Here is an 18,616-nt window from a genome sequence, read left to right as displayed (position 1 = left end):
ATCTGAAATGATTTCATATCCGTGACCGTAACCGAAACCGGTATAATATTATTCTAATATCCGTAACCGTAACCGAAACCGGTATAATGTTATTCTAATATCCGTAACCGTATCCATAACCGAAACTTCATATCCTTATTATCCCTGTTACCAAGTACAAGTGCAGGCAGAGCAGGTAGTAAAGGCGCGCGCGCACGGGTGACTTTTGTCACAGTATGTCAACTACTAATTACTGTCATGGTGACAAAAGTTTCTGTGACTGACTGTACGGTAGTCAGTCACAGAAACTTGAATTTTGGGCATATTAGAATAATATTTTTTAACCAAGGTAGATAAAGTTAAAAACGGGACTATTTCCAAAAAACCAAAAATTGTCGAAAATTACAGCAAAAATTTACCAAGTGTTATACCATTTTGGAATCCTTACTAAATGCGCCAAATTATGACGTCACTTGCCACACTCGCGTAGTACATTTTTTTTTCAGTACAGTCAGTTTAAACTAGGCAAAATTTTTATTTTGAAATTTTTTTTGGGAATAATGTATTTTTTTCATCCAAGCTGGAGCAGCTGGTTTTGTAATTTTGATAACAATTTAGGGAAGCATTATTCAGGGTTACATAACAAAAAAAATTTTTTGGAAAAAGTGAAGATTTGTGGCAACACGAGTAAAAGGACCGTCACCTGGAGTAGAATTTTTAGATTTTTTTTAAATGCCTATTATTTTGAAAATATGCCACATAGATTTTTTTTTATATTTTTCTGATAACCAGCACAACTTGCCTCAACACCCAGTTCCGGCTTGACGTTACATTACGGGACACCCTGTATACAAAATATGTAGCTTTTTTTCAAAATAGATGAGCAAACTTGACTCATTAAAACTTACTAAAATCTCATAACTATGATCTGCCAATACTTTGCTCATGCTATGAGAAAACAGACGGGTATAATGACATTTAGAAAAAGCCAAACAGTTTAAATTACATAACATAATGGTAATATAATACAAATATTACATATCTGAATCCCAAAAGATAAGTATGAGATTAAAATAACACATTCTCTATCACTAAAGCAAACAATTTGCATGTTTGGTCATTTCTAAATGAACACATTTTTTGAGTATGTACCTATTTACTAAGACATGAAAGACATCAGCAGCACATCAGACTAAATATTTTTTGTAAAATAATAGCACATAATACGACCGTTTTAGCTTGATGTGCTGTTGTCTTACACCCGTATTCACAATTCTTGCTTAAGTGAAGCAGCAAATCGAACGCACAGCGTTGAATAGAGCTCTGTGATTGGTTCGTATGTCACCCTGTGCGTTCACACTCACTGTAAGACCTCATAGTTGAATACGGTCGTTAAAAACTTCAACTTCTTGTACACAATCATCAATAGAACTATTGATGATCAGCATTATTCATTATAATTATTGGAAATGGCTAAATGGTACCTAAATACGTTATTTTAATAATAGTGAAATTAAAAATATGCACGACATTCCTTATTAAGACTGAATAACTACATTAACTATTTGGTTTTACTTTTGTCATTGTTATTTTAGATTAACTTTAAGTAAAAATCAAGTTCCTCGCTTTTCAGTGAGATATTAGAGAAAACACATCAAAATCGATACAGTAGTTTATAAACTATACGTAACTATTAAATAACTGTGCCTATACAGACAAATGAGTGAAATACAGCAAAGACTTCAATTTATATTAATGTATGGATCACTATAAGTAAATTAACAAGTTTAAACAAATCATGGCATTTGACCAAAGTGTGGGAAAAGGATCAACATACATTATCATCATTTTCTTTTCAACTTGGTAATTTACACTTAGTCTCAAGTAAATTGTTAGGTATAAAACCATCACATTTTCGATAATTATTTAAACATTTCATTTTAATGTGTTAATGCATAAAAACTCTATCTTTTATAAAAAAAAATGTACTCCACATTTTTTGCCTGTTAAGATTATGTTTATGTAAGTTTAAAAAAATGTCTGAAAGTTCTAAACTTTGGAGTCATGTCATTGGCACTAATTATTGTCATTAACACTAAGTAATTAAATGATAAAAGCAAATATCAACAACTATTTATTAATACATTTTCACTATGTGTACATAATAATGTCATACATACTAAGTACATAATTATTTGTTTCCAATGTGTACAAATGTATATTTTTGTAAATATATGAATTTTAATTGTTTTGACTATTTCAATTCTTAAGCCCATAATAATATCTTTGGTATAAAATAGGACATTGTCTACACTACATGACACACAGATCTACTGAAATATCTAAAATACATAAATAAACATATACTTTGGTATTCAACATTACAATAGTTGGTAACTCTTATTAACAAAATTGAGATGATTTAAATAACAATAACAGTCATTGGCTATTAAAAATATACTAGGAATTAAAAAAATCTAATTAAATAATACTTGGTAAATATATGCTATAAAGTTAATAGCATAAACAAAACAGGGATTTTTTATAACAATTAGGTACATTTTTTCTCTATATACCTAGTAGGATTCAAACTAAAAACTCGCATAATTAAGCACATTATTTTCTATTTAAGTAACAACATTTATGCACAAAAGTAACTGGATAAAAGATCAAGTCAATACTGATTAAGAAACGAGATTCAATTTTTAAAGTGTAAGTTTTTTACTTATCCAATTTTAATATGAAAGCTGAATTGGGTGGAAAAGTAACCTGATCAAAATACAACACTTGACCAATCAGAGATGCATTGGTACCAGCAACTACCATACCACCATAAAACATGGTAGACAAATCAGTTGTTATGGGAAAGTTTCCAAGGTTACCAACAAAAACACAAGTATTTCTACGAGGGTACCAACGCTCAATGACCACTAAATTCTCATCAGTTTTCCGTATATCCATATTTTTAAGGTTAAAACCATCTTTGTAAATAGCCCTTAAATATATTGTTGGAGTGTTCAGTCTCACTTCCATAAAAGTTTTGATTACATCCAAGAAATGATACTTAGGTGTGGAAGAAGATTCTGAATTCCATGGCAAAACTACACTATTATCAGATTTCTCATTATTAGGAAACTTCATTGGCACTAGATTGTGAACATCTTTATGTTCATGAAAATCTACTTCAACTGTCTCATTAGACAGCCCTGTTAGGCCTATTTCATCTCCATAAAATATACTGATAGTTCCAGGTAAAACCAATTCAAGAGCAATCAGAGCCAAAGTATTGTTCAGATGTTTGGTGGAAATCCTCTCACTTCCAATATCTCCAATGTTCCAATGGACCCAGGGATAATGAGGCTTTGCCCAGAGGGTTCCAGTTACCACATTTTCAATTCTATTTTTTAATTTATTAATGCCATCATTCATATTTAAATGAACATCAATTAAATCAATTCTGGACATCATAACTTTGAGAGATTCATCTTTAGCTTTTGAATAAGCTTTTTCACTAGCAATAAGTATTTTCTCAGAACCTATAACAAACTTCCAGAACTGCAAGGATTTTCCAAAATTTGTGTCATCAACATAGTTCTCAAGGTCTTTTAAATAAAAACCATCAACAGTTTTATTTAATGCCCAGAAAGCAAGCGCCTGAGATGTTTCATCTAAATTCCTATCAATTGAATGATTGTTTAATGAGCTAGTGGGGACCAGTGAATTGACTGGAAGGTCAAGAATCAAATACATATTTCGTTTATGGACTGCTTCAACTAGGTCTTCAAAATCTTTATGTGTGCCAACACTTCTTGCAAGCTGCACAGAGGAAGTTATATTATAGTATTGTACTGGGTAATTATCAGCAGTAAATATATAATTGAGGCGAATTGCTGTAACACCTAGGCTCTGAATGTAATCCAGTTTTTTAACCAGACCTTTCAAGTCTCCAGTTCCATCATCGTTGGAGTCTTTGAAACTGGCAGGAAATACTTCATAAAATACTTTGCCGTGGTACCAGGGTAGATCAGGATTGCATTCCTTAGGGATGGTTACGACCATTGCAATGATTGCACCAAGGCAGGCCACAAGTCCTGACAGAACAACCCATAACAAGACTTTCCTAATTACTCTCCAATTCCAGTTGACAAAATCAGGTAACTTTCTGTTGTTTACATTCACATTTCCATTCAATTTGCTATCTTCAGTCTGAAACAATAGAAATCAAAGTATTTTTAAATTATCTTGCCAAATAATAAAATATGCATTTAAGATAATCATTAAAGTTATAGCTTACAGGTCCCAAAATAAGATCTCCATTTTTGCTTAAAGTTTGATAATCCAACATGCTTATATTGTTTATCAGTTGTGCACTGACAGGATCTTGGACAACAGAATTAGAGTCGGCGGAAGAACTAGAATCACCTGCAGAAGCATCTGAAAGTAAAATATGACTACATTAATGTTGATTAAACCAGAATTTTGTATTTTACAGTAAATAATTTATTATTTGTTTAAACAAAACTTAATAGTCTACTGGCTCGAAATTAAGCACACATCTCTTGCCACACATGTACATGAAGTGTTTTTGGATACTTACCAGAATTTTGCGAGTTCGCCATATTTGCATCGTCGTTGATGGTTAGGAATGGTCGCTCCCCCATTTCTTCAGATAGAGGATGTTTAAAATCCAGTGGAGTCGGACTTGGGGTAGTGGGCAGAAGCAAACACGTTGAAGATTTAACTCCTCGTAAGTAATCCAAAGTTTCAACATCTCCAGGCTCATTACTACTGTTTTCCGGAAGTTCATTCATTGTAATAGAAAATTTGTCTAAAGTATGATGCCACGACTGTATTCACTTTTAACCTTACTGCCTAAGTTTAACTGCAATGTTAAATAATTATGGGCACTGGATAAAATACAGGGTTAATCTATTTTGGGATCATTTTTCAACTTCCAACAAAAGTCACGAAAAGTGCGACCAAGGAATTTGTGACAGTGACAGTGACAGCAGTTTTTTTTTTGGTTCTATCCCTTTGCAGGAAAAGGTACTATGCTATACAGCCAAGTCTTTGGTTTTTATTTTTCTGGGTTTTTTGGAATGGATCAATTCAAGTCTGCCTCGACGTGTATTGCCAACATCTAAAAAGAAGAACAAGAAAATGGATCAATTAAAAATCTAACTATTAAATCGATATGATCGATCGTATCAAATAATGATATCGTATCACCGCCGACAATATTATATAGGTACGTCTCTAGTCAATAGTCATGTAAAAAAAAGAAAAGAAATTGTTGACGTTGCACAGTGTTTTAGAAACCCTCAAAATCGGACATGATTAAGTTAATGCCATGAGGCGATAGCGTCTTATGTTTCAATCACAAGAGTGAAACTAACGTGTACTCATTTTACTTGGTTTTTGAGAAAAAAATTGTGAAAGTAGGCCGTTTTTAAAATTATTAAAAATTAAAAAAATGTTTTTTTTAATAATTAAGAGGGTTTGTAAACTTGTGATATAGCTGATTCGATTGATCATTAAAAGACGCATGTATTGTACTTTATTTCATCTCTACAAGTCAAGTAGTTCCAGAGATTTTAATTATTTTTCATTATTTAGACTTTATTTTTTTTCTTCCATCCTAAATGGAATCCGCAATTTTATTTCATACTGAACAATACTTTGGTATAGCCTCTATGTAGAAATATTTTTATCTTTTGTGGATCGTGTCTTGTACCAGAGATGTATGAATTTTTATTTTTTTTATTTTCGCCTATACAATTTTTTATAGCAATGTTTCATCTACGCATTGAAATATAATCTGACGTTAACTATACTCCGATGAAGGGTTGTGTGTGGCACGGGAAGGGGTCCACACTCGTAGGGCGATTGCTAAAACCCATTTAGCAAATTAAATTGAAAAGAATACCTTTATCTAAAGCAGTACTTTTATTACTTCAACCTTGCCAACACGAACAACAAGACACCGAAGATACTGGAGATACCGAACACAGTACAGAGGATGAAAAGTCCATAATAATATAAACGACACAATGTATTTGGCACGGGAGACACTTATTTTTGACGACGAAGTCCCCTTGCAATTATTCTTTAAAACGCCTTATCATATTCCAATGCGTCGATGAAACATTGCTATAAAAAATTGTATAGGCGAAAATAAAAAAAAAGAAATTCATATATCTCTGGTACAAGACACGATCCACGAAAGATAAAAACATTTCTTTATAGAGGCTATACCAAAATATTGTTCAGTATGAAATAAAATTGCGGATTCCATTTAGGATGGAAGAAAAAAAATAAAGTCTAAATAATGAAAAATAATTAAAATCTCTGGAACTACTTGACTTGTAGAAATGAAATAAAGTACAATACATGCGTCTTTTAATGATCAATCGAATCAGCTATATCACAAGTTTACAAACCCTCTTAATTATTAAAAAATTTTTTTTTTCATTTTTAGGAATTTTAAAAACGGTCAACTTTCACAATTTTTTTCTCAAAAACCAAGTAAAATGAGCACACGTTAGTTTCACTCTTGTGATTGAAACATAAGATGCTATCGACTCATGGCATTAACTTAATCATGTCCGATTTTGAGGGTTTCTAAAACACTGTGCGTTGTTGACGTTTAAAATTTTGATTGACCTTTGATTTTCATTTTGTAGCAGTAGTTTATTTATTTTTTGGTTTAAAAATCAAATATTAGGTACTAAAAATGATTACTTCAAGCAAAGTATTTCTAAACTCAAATGTTGCTTTAAGACATTTGATACTCTCGAAGTATTATTCAAAACACAGTGTTGTAGATGTCGATTACCAATACATGCAAAAAAGCAGAGTTCCTACAATGCACTTTCAAAAATCGTTACCGCGGTTGCCAATTCCAGAGCTACAGAAAACAGGGGAACGGTACTTAAACGCTTTAAAACCTTTGCTGACCTCTGAACAACTCGCCGAAGCAGAACGTCGCACAGCCGACTTTGTTACTAAAGATGCTAAGATTTTGCAAGAAAAGCTGCTGGCAAAGGACAAAGCTAACAAGCACACGAGTTATATATCAGAGTATTGGTTTGATTTGTACCTACGTGATCGTGCACCCCTACCCATTAATTACAATCCATTAATTGTGCACCAAAATGACACCAAAATCGATTACAATAATCAGTTGGTACGCGCCACTAATATGCTGACGAGTGCCTTAAGGTTTATGTTGTCTTTAAGAGAGAAGATATTAGAACCTGAAGTATTTCACTTGAATCCTAAAAAGAGTGACACTGATCTGTTCAGGACTGTTACAGGGATGTTGCCTGAAGCTGTGTCTTGGTACGTATTTTTTATTATATGAAGTAATTTAAATTTCATTGTACTGCTATTGAGTTTAATAAATGATGTTCTGAAACTCATTACTGTAAGGAACATGATTGAAATTGTGATGTAATTGTTTTGTATATTTAGCAGGCATTTAAATTCAAATAACTGACCAACTTGCATGTTAATTAGTACATTATTATGTCAATGAACTTGCTTAAAAGTTATGAGTTTGTCATTTGCAAAGTCCAATTCAATCCAAATTCATTAATCTATCTGAACTATCAATCAATTTTTATTTGTATTTTGAGTAATATACAATCATCTTTCATCATTATAGGTATGGGGCATATTTATTTAAGGCCTTTCCTCTAGATATGAGCCAGTTCGATGGCCTGTTTGGTGCGACACGCATACCTCAATTAGAAAAAGACAGAATTGTTAGGGATCCAAAAAGCAAACATATGGTTGTACAGAAAAATGGCCATTTCTACACATTTGATGTGTTAGATGCCAATGGTAAAATGTTAATATCACATTGAAAAAGCTTGGGAGCAGAAGTTCCATTTGCTAGATTTGAAACTCTTTTTCTGCAGCTATATTTAAACTTGTGACTATTATTCCAGGAAATCTTCTATCACCTGGAGAATTGTTAGGGAATCTGCACCAGATTCTAAATGACAACACTCCGCAAGCTGATCATCCACTTGGAATTTTGACCTGTCAAAACCGTGACCTCTGGGCCAAGCAAAGAACTCATATTGAAAATATTGGGAACAAAGATGCTTTCCACAAAATAGACACGGCAATATTTAATTTAGTATTGGACAATGAAATATTAACAGATGATAAACACAAACTCTTGAAGCATTATCTTCATGGTGATGGATTGAACAGGTATTTTGTTCCTTTTGAAGTTAAATTAATTCTGATATAATGCTATCAAGTGTTTTCCTATTTGTAATCAAAGAAAGCACATATTGAAGTATTTCAATAATATGTACAAGATTTTTGTTTCCTTTCTTCAACTTTGAACTGTAATAAATTAATACAATTCCCAAACTGTTTTGTAACTTTGCCTATCTTTCCAGATGGTTTGACAAATCTTTTAGCCTCATTGTGTCCAAAGATGGTGTATCAGGCATAAACTTTGAACACTCTTGGGGAGATGGAGTTGCAGTTTTAAGGTTTTTCCAAGACATTTACAAAGAAACAACAACTAAGCCATTTGTACATCCAGACACAAAACCATTGGAAACCAATAGAAGTGTCAGAAAATTAGGTAAATGATATGATATTTTACTTTCTACATAGCACCACAACTTGATAAAACCGAAAATATCATAATGAAATTATCTCTCTGATATCAAATCTTTCATGTCTAGAACATATTAAACAGGAATTGATTGATAAAGGTAGATAATGATTACACAAAATAATTTATTAATTAGAAACAATATATTTTTACAGAATTCAATCTTGATGAAAAGTCAAAGCAATTTATTGAGACTGCTAAGAAAGAGTACAAAGACTGGTATGAGTCATTGAGCATTGATTATATTTTGTATGAAGGGCTAAACAAAGAGGCATGTAAAAAGTTTAAAGTCAGCCCTGATTGTATTATGCAGCTTAGTTTTCAGGTAAGATTAATATCAGTATTTATGGTACCATAATACCCTACTTGAGGGTACTTCTAAAAAGAGCAGTTTGATTCTGTATGTCAAATGAGTAAGCACGCATGCTCTCTCTCCCGAAATTGCCAAATGTGATATTGGCGACGAGGATAGGATATGAACCTATAATTTGAGTGAAAGCAATTCACTTTTAAGTAGCATGAAGGTTTTAGGCTTTAACCCTTTAAAAACATGGTGTTTTATTTATTATTACTAAAATTATTCAACACAAAATGTCAATGTAGTAAATAATAATCATGTTTTTTGTTACAGGCTGCATACCATCTTCTGTATGGTAATTACGTGGGAACTTATGAATCATGTAGCACATCTGCTTTCAAGCATGGCAGGACAGAAACTATGCGGCCCTGTACTGAAAAAACTAAGGTAAACTATCAGTTAAGCTCTTGGACGATTATTCGTCCAAGGTTAAGCTTCAACCAAACCAACGCGTCCAGATCGCCGATCATAGGCCAATGACCGGTCGCGTGGACTGTCATGGGTCGCGCGACTTGTCATTGGCCTATGATCACGCCGGTGAATCATTTCGTTAAATGTAGTTCCTTTTAACTAGCTTTGTAAAATGGTCGAATTTCTGGGGAACTTCTTCCGCCGTAAATGGTCTTTTACGTCTACAAAAACTGGGCTTTAAAAATATTTGTGTATAGTTTTTCCACTAGGTATATCTTACACAATTAATGGATGGTAAATAAAGTATTACTTAGTTTTTATATGTTGCAGCAATTTTGCGACAGTCTACATATGAACAAAATGTCAAACAATGAACTACGAGCAATCATGCAGGAGTGTTCAGTGTCCCACTCAGAATTAATCAAAGAGGCAGCTATGGGACAAGGCTTTGATCGCCACATGTTCGCGTTAAAGAAAATCGCCGAAGACAACAACTTGCCAATGCCAGAAGTTTACAATTCTTACGAATACAACTTCTTGAATAAATCCATTTTGAGCACTAGTACATTGTCGTCGCCCAGTGTGATGGCTGGTGGGTTTGGGCCAGTAGCCAAGGAAGGTTTCGGAATTGGGTAGGTTAATATTAAGCACACACAGATCAGTAGAAGAAACATTTTGTTTTTTCTGACTTATCAAAATTTTTTTTTCTTTAATATTAAAAGAGTGAATCTAATGTTTCTAGTTCCTACTATCTAAGGTTACCTACTTCTCTGCATGGCATTTTGCAAATCTACAAGCATGTAATATGTGGCACTACTTGTCTCATTCACTCTGTTTGAGATGCTGTAAAGTGCGAGATTAACAAATTGATGAAATTATACTTATCCTTAATTCATTCGTCTGTTTTATTCCAGATATTCCGCATTCACTGATAAACTGGGTGCAGCGGTGACAAGCTACAAACCGCACAACGACAGTTCCAAATTTATCGAAGCCCTCCACAAATCATTCCTAGACATTACAAAGATTTTGTCTAATTAGTTATTTAAGAATATTTATTTGTATTGTAACCATACAACGAAGTTGTCCGTGTTTTAGATCATATTACGAATGTATAAATGTGACATTTTGTACTCAGTTTATAAAGTCCTAAGGCATTAGTTGTAGAACCATTGGTAAATTGCTGCCCTGTCAATGACGTAAAATATGATCAGCCCAGGGTCAAAAATAGAATATTCCTTTCCTGTTTTTGCTAACATTGTTGGCAGGGCTGCTATTTATTTATTTAAGTCATAATAATGGATAAATTGAAGAGGTGCATAATTTCCATAGGTGGTCATTGAAAAATAAGTATTAGCTCCGGAATTATGGCCACTAAACTCTCAATAAACTTCTCAAAGTTGTAATTGTAACTATTAATTTTTATTTGATTGTATACAAATTTTATTAAGCTAAGTAAAGTAAGATAAAGTGTTATTGCCTACTTTTTATGAGGTGTTATACTTAGATTTTCTACAGCAACAGGAGTCTGTGAGTCCTTTTTCGCCAGCTCGGTTAACTATTTAATTGATTCCAAAGCAAGTTAAGTCTAATTTTACAGTTAATTGAAAAATAAACCCTTATTTTTCCTAAAGGCCTAAATGTATTGTGCCTTGATGAAAATACCTATAAGATGAATTGTTATTGGTGGTTGATAAGAATGGAGTTTATTAAAGACTACCAATATTCCTGAATTGTGCCTTTAATTAAATGGTAGGACGGATGTTTGTGTAATGAACTTATTTACATACTAAAGCATTTTCTATTGTATTTTTTTTACACATTTGTATGCAGAGAAGGTGAATGTTTATAAAATGAATTGAAGTTATAATAAAATAATATAAGTTTTTGTTAATTTATATTTCATTTTATTTCATACCTAATAACACAACAACTTACATTTACCATTAAAAATTTTAATAGAATGCGACGTTATTAACGGACAGTACCTACCTACCTATAAATCCTCTACAATGAATTCCAATGTATGTATATGAATACTTAAACGGTAATGCCTTTACCATTTCCGTGTCACATTATCTTACTAATGGGTAAACATTTTTTTGCGATATGAAAATGACAAAGGCGTGTCGAATTTTTATTATTTGCCTAACAAATTAAGCCTCGCCTTTAATCTAGCTAGCTACAGCGAACTACTCTATGGCGAATTGGCGGGTACAACGATGAAATAACCTAATAATACATTGATACATGATTGTCTGCACGCCAGGAATAACAATCAAAAATAAATGGCACAGTAGGCTACTGGATACTTCCCATAACTATAATAGAGATGTGGGTGTGGGGTGCTTTAACAATGGTTCAGTGTGTGACCACCGACTGTGCCACCGACGACTATGGTGGTTATCGATTTCCATGTCCATCTTGTACCTACCTACTACAGATCAATTCATAGCCCGCACCGCAAATTACAACTGCATACAAGACCCAACTACTGGCTCAGTGTTACACAAAACTAAGCAGGATTTTGTACTAAAGAACTTTTTTATATAAAATAAAATGAATACTAATAAAATTTTGCTCCAGCAATCAGCATTATAAAGGTAGATCATTGCCTTCACCATTTATTTAATTTGAGGAAGGTTTATACATACGACTCTAATGGCACACCTTTTAAAATTTTATATTTGCATAGAGTGTAGTATTTATTTCCTACATGTTAAGGTTTAAATTGTATTGGTCTAGATATTACATAGTTTTGTACGGCTGTACGCAGAATCAACAGCGTTCCTATCTACGGACACACATAACGTGCAATCGCTTTCATTCTATTCACTCTTAACATAAAAAGTTTCAAGTAATTTATTTAAACAACAATTTCCGTATGTAACAAGAGCCTTAACTTCTGTAAATTATTTTTTTCTCTGAAAACTAAAATATTGATTCTGCACTTAGCAAAGAAGTGAATTCTTGAAATGGAATGGTTGTTAGGACATTCTTCTACTGGGTCTGTTTTAAATGTCAAAGTTCATTCCTCCAGCATCGGAAAAGGTGGTGGTTTTGTGTTGTGATGAGAATGAAATGCAGTGAGATTCATTTTATAGCTAAATATGGACTTGTGAGCTTTTAAGGTGGAGTTAAATTTCAAGGTAATTTATTACTTCATTTATAATTGGTAAACGATTCGAATCTAATATGGTTTCACTCGGTAATGACTACTTGCTGTGCTGAGTGAGCTTCTATTAGTTTTATTTTCCGACGATTCGATGGATCTCTAAACTACAATTATTGTTCAAAGGTTTTGAACATTTTACATTGATAAATGTAGATGTTTTGATATGTTTAGTAGGTATAATTTGTTTAGCCGTCGCTAGCTATTACGAAAATAACTAGGCACCTGCCTGGTACAACGTAGTACTTTCATCAGTGGCTAATTAATACCATTATTTTCTTTGTCAATGACAAAAGTGCCTAAACAGATTTTTGCTACCTAACATTATACAAAAAAAACAGGCCCTGTGATTGTTTTAGCTTGAAATCACAAATTAGAAAATAGAAACAGGCCTCATTTCTTTCTCTTGTTTAAATCAATTAATGTATTATTAAAATCAATGATTGTAATGCATTTTTTGTTGTTGTTTTTGTCTATCTTTTATCACCAGATAAATAAAAAATTACAAACAAAACAACATAAAAATAACAGTCAAAACATTGCCTGCAATATAAATTCTAAGCAAACAAGTAATAATTCAATAAAATCTAAAAAGAAAAATATCAAAATTCTGAGTTTTTGTCTCTGATAAACAGCGTTGAAAATAAAATTAATGCCAAATTGGTAGACCACTTTTAAACATTGTGAGAGGATGAAAAAAAAATCCAGATTCAGCTGTCTTAGTAAAATAGAGCAATGTGGTCATTTAATTGTAGTAATCTGCTTTCTATTTGAGACTTATTTCCAGTGCCCCAATCTCTTCTGATGTATCATACTTCTGATTCTGGTTTAGAGGGTTGGAATAGACCTCGTTTTGATGATATAATAAAATCTCAATTTTTTCTAAAATAACTATGGTAATATTTTTATTTGTTTCAGGAATGCTCCATAATCAAACAAGATGCTAATTAAGGAGTACCGTATACCTTTGCCCTTGACGGTAGAGGAATACCGGATTGCTCAGCTGTATATGATTGCAAAGAAGAGTAGGGATGAAAGTTCAGGAGAAGGAAGTGGTGTAGAGATTTTGATCAATGAGCCATATGAAGATGGGCCTGGAGGAAAAGGTCAGTATACACAAAAAATATATCATGTTGGTAGTCACTTGCCAGGATGGTTCAAAAGTTTACTTCCCAAATCAGCCTTAACCGTTTCCGAAGAAGCTTGGAATGCCTATCCTTATACAAAAACGAGATACACATGTCCATTTGTTGAGAAATTTTCTCTGGAAATTGAAACATATTATTATGGTGACAATGGCCACCAAGAAAATGTCTTCAACCTAAGTGGAAGTGATTTAAAAAGTAGGATTGTTGATGTTATTGATGTTGTTAAAGATCAACTTTATGGCAATGATTATGTAAGAGAAGAAGATCCTAAATGTTTTGTGTCTCAAAAATGCAATAGAGGTCCTTTAACTGATACTTGGTTGGAGGACTACTGGGCAGAAGTCCAGGGAAAACCACAACCACTGCCAAATGGAAAATCTCTCATGTGTGCCTATAAACTTTGTCGAGTGGAATTCCGTTATTGGGGGATGCAAACCAAATTGGAGAAATTTATTCATGATGTTGCCTTAAGAAAAACCATGCTAAGGGCGCACAGACAAGCGTGGGCCTGGCAAGACGAATGGCATGGATTAACAATGGAAGATATACGTGAAATCGAACGACAAACGCAACTCGCCTTGAAAAAGAAAATGGGTGGTGATTCAGGTGATGAACAAGACATTTCTGAGGAAAATTCAAAGTCTCTTGCAGCTACCATGAGTAGTTTAGAGAAAAATGAAGACATGCCAACTCCATTGGCTCCTAAAAGAAGTAACGATAAAAGGATCTCAAAACATGTAACCCCTGAAGGTACTCCTCCATCAGAACATAAGAGTTCTAAGAGTAACCTAAGGTCATCTTCTTCTGGTTCTATAAAAAGTTTGCAGCAGCAGGTAGCCAATTGGCGCATGGAGACAATCGTAAGAGAATCAGAAACTGAAACTGGATCTGAAGATGAGTTTTATGATTGTGAATCTTCATTCAACAAGTGGTCTTCAATGTGTTCTTTAGATGCAGCAGATATTGATATTTCTCCAACCCAAGGAGATCAAGCGCAAGACGATAGTATATTCAACCCTACATTCTTGAAAAGAGTTACATCAGAAAGAGGTTCCCGTAGAATGGTGACACTGCAGAGTCACCAAAGTATCGACGGCTGTCCTGAAACACCTGTTCATAGTTCATGCCCAACTACTGTGCTAATATTAGTTTTCCATGCTGGTAGTGTTTTAGATGCTAATGTTGATATGACAGCTAAAAAATCAGACGTAACTACATTCAAGGGTGCTTTCGAATCAGTAATGCGTCAACATTATCCAACTTTAGTAGGACACGTCACTATAAAATTAGTATCGTGTCCATCTGTATGCACGGAAGCTCTAGGCGTTCTTTCAACACTTAGCCCTTATAGTTTTGACTGTTCGCCATCCACCGTTGAATCGCCTTCTCTAACAAATGATCTTATACCTATTGGTGCTATACCTTTAATTGCTACTAGTTCTCCTGACTATGTGGAATCAGTAACAAAAACCATTAACTCAGCCAATGCTGTTTACAGTGAATTTATGAAATCTGATGATGGCAGAGGATTTAATGGTCAAGTTTGTGTTGTAGGTGACAGCATGGGTTCTGTTTTAGCATACGATGCTCTTTGCCGAACTTTACAATACCAATCTCGTCACGATAGTGAAAACAGCATTTTAGATACTGAGATTACAATACCAAATGACACTACTGAACATTATCTAAATAAATCACACTTGCAAGCTCCTACGCCAAGGCGACGTTCATCTTCAACGAGTGAGAATCAAATTAAATTTGAATTTGAGGTCAGTGATTTTTTCACATTTGGTAGTCCACTATCTTTAATTTTAGCATCACGGAAGATTTCGGATGATAAGTCGCGTGATATTGTGAAGCCACCTGTCCAACAGGTCTTCAATCTGTTCCATCCTACTGATCCGGTTGCTGCTAGAATGGAACCTTTACTTTCTGCAAGATTTACAAACTTACCACCAATTAATGTTGCTAGATATGCAAAATATCCCTTGGGTAATGGTCAACCTTACCATCTCATGGAATTAATACAAAGTCATCCACAATTATTTGGTGATCATTTACAAATGCCTCCTACTCCAGTATTGAGAAGATTATCGGAAGCATCAGTTCAGAGTACAGTGAGTGGTTTAGTTGACAACATTCCCTTAATTACAATGAATGCTTTACAGCAAAAATGGTGGGGTTCTAAACGTTTGGACTATGCCTTATACTGTCCCGAAGGTTTAACAAACTTTCCCACTAATGCTCTGCCTCATTTATTCCACGCCAGTTACTGGGAGAGCTCCGATGTGATAGCCTTTATTTTACGTCAAATTGGGCATTTTGATTTGGCTCTCTACAGTCATTCAGATGATAAAGAATGCACTTTATTCAAACCTGATCAGGAACGAGAGAAATGGATGAGGAAAAGAACCTCAGTGAAATTAAAAAATGTAGCAGCCAATCACAGGGCAAACGATGTTATCCTGAAAGAGGGTAATCCCCAAACATTTACAGCCAGATTCATGTATGGACCTCTGGATATGATTAATTTGACAGGAGAGAAAGTTGATATTTATATGATGAAAGATCCGCCTGCTGGAGAATGGGCTATGTTGGCTACTGTGGTTACTGATAAAACTGGGAGGATTTCATACACTATCCCAGAAAAGCAAAGTGTTGGGTGTGGGATATATCCAATGAGAGTGGTAGTTAGAGGTGACCATACTAGTTGTAATTTCCATCTATCGGTTGTTCCCCCGCAAACCGAATGTGTGGTTTTCAGTATCGATGGCTCTTTCACGGCTAGCGTTTCAGTGACTGGTCGTGATCCAAAAGTAAGAGCCGGGGCAGTCGACGTTGTTCGATTCTGGCAAGACTTGGGATATCTCATTCTTTACATAACTGGGAGACCTGATATGCAACAAAGGAAGGTCGTGTCTTGGTTGGCTGAACATAACTTCCCGCATGGGTTAGTTTTCTTCTCAGATGGCTTCTCTACAGACCCCTTAGGGCATAAAGCAGCTCATTTGAACAGTCTAATTACGGAGCAAGGTGTAATACTGCATGCGGCTTATGGATCCGGGAAAGACATAACGGTGTACCATAACTGCGGGCTATCTCCGAAGCAGATTTATGCTATAGGTCGCATAAGTAAGAAATACAGTAACATGGCGACTACTTTGGCCGACGGATACGCCTCTCACTTGGCAGATTTGAAGCAGCCAGGAGCCGTCAGGCCCGCCCGAGGCAACGCTCGGCTTCTCGTGCCCCGGCGGCTGCTGGCGCCGGTAAACAACACATCATCCTCTCGCAATCGTCGTTAATGTGATAATTTCAATCATGCTTTAAGTATTTCAAGCGCTTTTTTGGATAATATGATATTATAGTGACCACGGTGCGTAATTATTATTATACAGTATTGTTAATTCATTTATTTACTCGTAAAAATTGATGTCTGTAAAATTTTACCCTTATGATAATAATAATAATGTTACTAAATTAAGATAGTGCGGTGATTCCATTCGTGTTCGTTCGTGCGTTTTCTTCTTGTCGATTATAAATTGTATAAAAATTATTTTATTACGATCATAAAAAATATATTATCCAATATATAAATAAATATACGTATATAAAGTTAAAAACCGGTTGTTGTGTTGGTGTGCTACGTGCTGCACATCAATTATAGTCACTATGTACCTAACTAATTGTAATGGTTATGACGACATTATTTATGTATAAAATTTGGGACTTTTTAGATATAGAGACTTCTTTATATCTATCTATCTATCTTATATGATATGACTAACAAATTCATTTTGAATATTCGTATTTGGAGGAAAGAAAAGAAACTCTGCCCTTTGCAAGTATTTATATTACATCTATTATTCTAGTCTTGAATATAATGTTTGTATGAATAAGAATAATTTAGTTACGTAGATAAGTACCTACGCTTACTTTGGGCAATTTTATTAATATAATAATGTAAAATTTTTCCTTTTGTATCGTATCTAATAGTAATTATAATGATATTACGTCATACATACTGATACAACACAGTCTAAAATTATTTTTATATACAAAGTGTAATTGAAATAACCATGAGTACAACACACAATAACATAACCGAAAACCATAAGATGTAATCACAAATAACACACTTTGTGGACGTAAAACGACAGTGGATTGAAATAAAAGTTGTTTTTAAATTTTATAATCATTTATTTGATCTTTTTTAAGAAAAAAAAAACTAAATTATTTAAATAAAGTCGATCGATTCTAAACACGATACAAACTTTTTTCTTGTTAATTCAATTACACGTTGTGTTTTTACTTCGTATGTGTAATGTATAAGCTCAGAGAGTCAAACTTTGCAATAATTTCAATAATTCTGTACTTTACTGTAACTGTTAGGTTATTATAACTCGACATACCTACCTACAAATACAATAGATTTATTACACTTAAAACTTAGGATATAGAATCTAAGTAGAAGACGTCTTATTTTCACAGTTAAATTTTAACCATCTATGTAGGTATGTTTCAGAGGCGGTATTAATACAAAATATTTAAAATAATTATTATTTATATTAATATGTATACAGGTTCATACTTTCTATTAAATTCACAATTATTAACTTGCCAACTACACTCATACAATCAAATAACATTATAAAATACAAAAGTTATATTTGTCAAGTAATATCGAAATACATAATTTACATATTATTTGTGAAACATACACAAATTATAAAAAGTATAAGCTACTGCGATAACTAAATTGATTATTAGATTATGTAAAAAAAATATTACAAGGTGACTGGAACTGAACCCGCCATAGCTAATAGGCGTATAGAGGAGGTCATTTGCTAATTATTGAACCTTACTTTCTATGGCTAAAGTTTTATAGTTTAGGAGATTATGTCAAC

General features: G+C 33.6%; 4 protein-coding genes across 4 annotated transcripts in view; 2 read left to right on the top strand and 2 right to left on the bottom strand.

Moving 5' to 3' along the window:
- Positions 1 to 18,616, bottom strand: part of LOC135072622 (transmembrane protein 62-like) — a 229,583-nt gene that overhangs the window by 21,354 nt on the left and 189,613 nt on the right. The window lies entirely within an intron of this gene.
- On the bottom strand, positions 2,101 to 5,001 carry LOC135072624 (4F2 cell-surface antigen heavy chain-like). Its single transcript, XM_063966625.1, has 3 exons — positions 4,577 to 5,001; positions 4,274 to 4,413; positions 2,101 to 4,185 (listed from the first exon to the last, which is right to left on the bottom strand). Exons 1-3 carry the CDS (start codon positions 4,788 to 4,790, stop codon positions 2,701 to 2,703), a joined length of 1,839 nt encoding a protein of 612 aa, XP_063822695.1. The 5' UTR covers positions 4,791 to 5,001; the 3' UTR covers positions 2,101 to 2,700.
- LOC135072621 (carnitine O-palmitoyltransferase 2, mitochondrial) lies at positions 6,610 to 11,287 on the top strand. Its single transcript, XM_063966622.1, has 8 exons — positions 6,610 to 7,320; positions 7,646 to 7,824; positions 7,932 to 8,202; positions 8,397 to 8,587; positions 8,776 to 8,945; positions 9,252 to 9,365; positions 9,720 to 10,021; positions 10,304 to 11,287. Exons 1-8 carry the CDS (start codon positions 6,713 to 6,715, stop codon positions 10,428 to 10,430), a joined length of 1,962 nt encoding a protein of 653 aa, XP_063822692.1. The 5' UTR covers positions 6,610 to 6,712; the 3' UTR covers positions 10,431 to 11,287.
- LOC135072617 (protein retinal degeneration B) lies at positions 12,374 to 17,102 on the top strand. Its single transcript, XM_063966614.1, has 2 exons — positions 12,374 to 12,538; positions 13,480 to 17,102. Exon 2 carries the CDS (start codon positions 13,502 to 13,504, stop codon positions 17,012 to 17,014), a length of 3,513 nt encoding a protein of 1,170 aa, XP_063822684.1. The 5' UTR covers positions 12,374 to 12,538; positions 13,480 to 13,501; the 3' UTR covers positions 17,015 to 17,102.

This window comes from Ostrinia nubilalis, chromosome 6 (assembly GCF_963855985.1).
Source record: "Ostrinia nubilalis chromosome 6, ilOstNubi1.1, whole genome shotgun sequence".
In the NCBI taxonomy this organism is placed as follows: domain Eukaryota; kingdom Metazoa; phylum Arthropoda; class Insecta; order Lepidoptera; family Crambidae; genus Ostrinia; species Ostrinia nubilalis.
The sequence above is the reverse complement of the archived record's forward strand: the minus strand, read 5'-3'. Positions and strand labels throughout refer to the sequence as shown.